This window comes from Magnolia sinica, chromosome 16 (assembly GCF_029962835.1).
Source record: "Magnolia sinica isolate HGM2019 chromosome 16, MsV1, whole genome shotgun sequence".
In the NCBI taxonomy this organism is placed as follows: Eukaryota; Viridiplantae; Streptophyta; class Magnoliopsida; order Magnoliales; family Magnoliaceae; genus Magnolia; species Magnolia sinica.
Window position 1 is genome coordinate 49,462,555 of NC_080588.1, and position 3,157 is coordinate 49,465,711.

The window sequence follows — 3,157 nt, forward strand, 5'->3', positions numbered from 1 at the left end:
CCTGAATAATACCAACGAATTAGATCCGATTTATGATGGATGACCCATATAACATGACAACCAAGACCCATAACAACTGACAACTATGACCCATGTAACGTGAAAACCACGACCCATAACAACTACCAACCACAAGCCATGTAACATGACAACCACGACTCATAACCTGAAGGATCGTGGTTGACATGCATAATGGGTCATTGTTCAGATGAACAATGGATCGTGGTTGTCATGTAGAGAAGACTGTGGTTGTGAACCACGACACCCACTGTGCAATGACAACCATGATCTAATGTGTATGTGAATCACGACCATTGGTCTGGATCGTGGTTTGACAACGTGAAGGGTTGTAGTTGTCACATACGAAGGGTCGTGGTTATCACCGTCATTGGTTGATGTTTGATTTCTTAAAGGGTGGAAGGTTTCAAAACGTGAAGTCATGGTGAGTCGTGGTTCAGATGAACAATGGATTGTGGTTGTCATGCAGAGAGGGTCGTGGTTGTGAACTATGACACCCACTGTGCGATGACAACCATGATTCAATGTGCATGTGAACCACGACCATTGGTCTGGGTCGTGGTTTGACAATGTGAAAGGTAATAGTTGTCACTATCAATGGTTGATGTTTGGTTTCTTGGAGGGTGTAAGGTTTCAAAACATGAAGTTGTAGTTTTAAACTATCAATGGTGAAGGTTTAATCAAGGTGTGCCCTAGAGTACGCTCCCTTCACGTGACAACCAAAACCCCCACCTTCTCCACTTTGATCTTCCTTTACCTTAGAAGATGTCTAAAATAAAGTACTAACCTCACGATGGAAGAAGCTTTCAGATGAGAAAAACGACAAGGAGAAGCAGCGTCCCTTTCTGACAATTAGTCTCTGAATCTTCACTTTTCTAGGAAAACAATAGAAGAAGGTCTGAAAAAAAAAAGTGAATAAAGATAACATTTGACCCTTCCCATGCTCAAAAAGGCTTCCCTCCATGTCACACATTCTTGGGAGTGCAATAAATGGTAACTTCTTCCGCACTCTAAGATCGTACAATTACTAAACCAAGGAAGGACAAAGGCATTTTCGTTTGAAACAATTTATAAAAGTTGTCTGAAGGCCACCCTTGGAATATTTGGAAGGTAGTACCTCTTGGATAATTTCACCAAACATTGAGGTCAGTACGGTCAATTTTCCATTCTTTAATTGGACTTTTTTCAAATCATTGACCATTTAAATCTCTTTTCTTAGACAGAAGTCCTGGCATATAGTTAGGCCTCACAGGCCAGGGCCTTTTTTCCATTCTTTAATTGGACTTATTTCCAATCATTGACCATTTAAATCTTTTTTCTTACACACAAGTCCTGGCATATAGTTAGGCCTCACAGGCCAGGGGCTTTTTCAACCTAATTCGAGCCAGGATCGGACCAAGGCTCAAATGGATTAAGGTCGGGCGAGGGTCATCTCCAGTCCGGTCTGGCACTAGCGGAGCCCACTGGCACCCGCAGGTCTTAACTTATATGTGAGAATAAAACCAATCATGGAAATTACAAATCAAACCGTTAAAAAGGAAAAAAAAAAAAAAAGATTAACATAATAGATGGATTACTATCAAAATGCCAAGAAAGGAAATCCACTATCCCCAATCAGAATTCAAATCACCACATTGCATTGCACTACATCAGCATCATGTCTTCTTACTCTCACTTGCATTGCCAGAGATAGCATCTTTGGCCGATTGAATCGAATTCACTACCGCCGCTGTGGCTCCGGCCAACGCCCCACCTTGCCCCGAATTTCCATCAGATGGATGAAGCTGATGAATCACCTCCACGTCCCTCTGCCTCTCCATTTGGCCCTGGACCGCCGATGAGTGGTAATCCACCGCCTGGACCCGTGTCTCCTTCTCACCATCGGCTTTCCTTGTTTCATTGCTCTGAAATTGCATTGAGCAAAGGAATTTAACTCACGGTTATGCATCAGAATCACTGACCTGATGGGCCCCACAATGGATTACGGATGACCCAAAAATTATTTCATACCGGATATCATAAACATGCAATCTGTGGCCCTTTCATTTTAACCAACTGTTCGTAGGCTGCGTAATAAAGAGGTGTGATCTTCTAAACCGAGTAGGTTTTTTTTTTTTTTTTCCTTTAATATGGAGGAATAGCATAGCTGTTTGATGACAGATCGCCAGTAGAAAATTTTCACAAACCAAAAAGGATAATGTTTTTCTTCCTATTTTCTCCGAATACATGTCGTATTTGTCATCATACTTGCTTTTGGATCTATCCATTACTATGGGATTAAAAAATAATAATTAAAAAAAATGTATATTTATTGCATCTGTAGTTGGAGAAGGGAATTTCATTAGTTGGAATTAGGCCATTTATAGCCATACGTTCCAACATATTTGGGGTGTCCCCCCATTCGATCTACAAGGTGCCCATAAATTCAACTGTCCTGATCATCCAAAATATGACTTACTCGCTTGAATTGGCCTCTGGACACCATTCATTGTACATTCTAGTATGGCTAAGACCATAAAAATGTATGGAGAGAGAGAGAGAGAGAGAGAGAGAGAGAGAGAGAGAGAGAGAGAGAGGGAGATTTTACCTTTGTAGACAAGTTAGATGCCATGACAGGAACCTCAAGGGAATTAACAAGAACCGATTTTGTGATGTTTTTCCTTTTCCTTCTCCCCCTCCTTGGATCTTGGTTTCCTTTCTCTTATAAAAGAAAAAGTCTGGCTTTTGCTAATATAATGCTGCGTATGAAAAGGCAGTAATACGGTACAGCCCTTGGCACCAAATATGGTACACGTGGCAGAGGATATGTCATTCAGAACCGTCCATCTAGTTTCCCTACCGGAGGATGTTATAAATGATATAAACCTACGAATATTGGATGATCGTATCCACCAGATCAAAGGTCCTCAAATCAACCGTGATGGTTCAACGGTTGACATGCAGCGTCAGAAAGAGCAAAGGGAGAGATGCAAGAGACTTGTATGTATCCACTGTGGACCCTACCAAATAGAGAGTCCTGATGAAATGTTTCTGTGCCACATGTATAGAAAAGGTCTGCTCTACGATACACCAGTTGTACCTGCTTTTACCTTATCATAACAGCGACCGTGAGCCGCATGCAATCCGACGCATGGCCACC

The 3,157-nt window shown here is 41.7% G+C and overlaps 1 protein-coding gene across 1 annotated transcript; it reads right to left on the reverse strand.

The window, feature by feature from the left end:
• Positions 1–1,574: 1,574 nt before the first annotated feature.
• Positions 1,575–2,869, reverse strand: LOC131229077 (uncharacterized). Its single transcript, XM_058224938.1, has 2 exons — positions 2,606–2,869; positions 1,575–1,922 (listed from the first exon to the last, which is right to left on the reverse strand). Exons 1-2 carry the CDS (start codon positions 2,627–2,629, stop codon positions 1,674–1,676), a joined length of 273 nt encoding a protein of 90 aa, XP_058080921.1. The 5' UTR covers positions 2,630–2,869; the 3' UTR covers positions 1,575–1,673.
• Between the last annotated feature and the right edge of the window lie 288 nt (positions 2,870–3,157).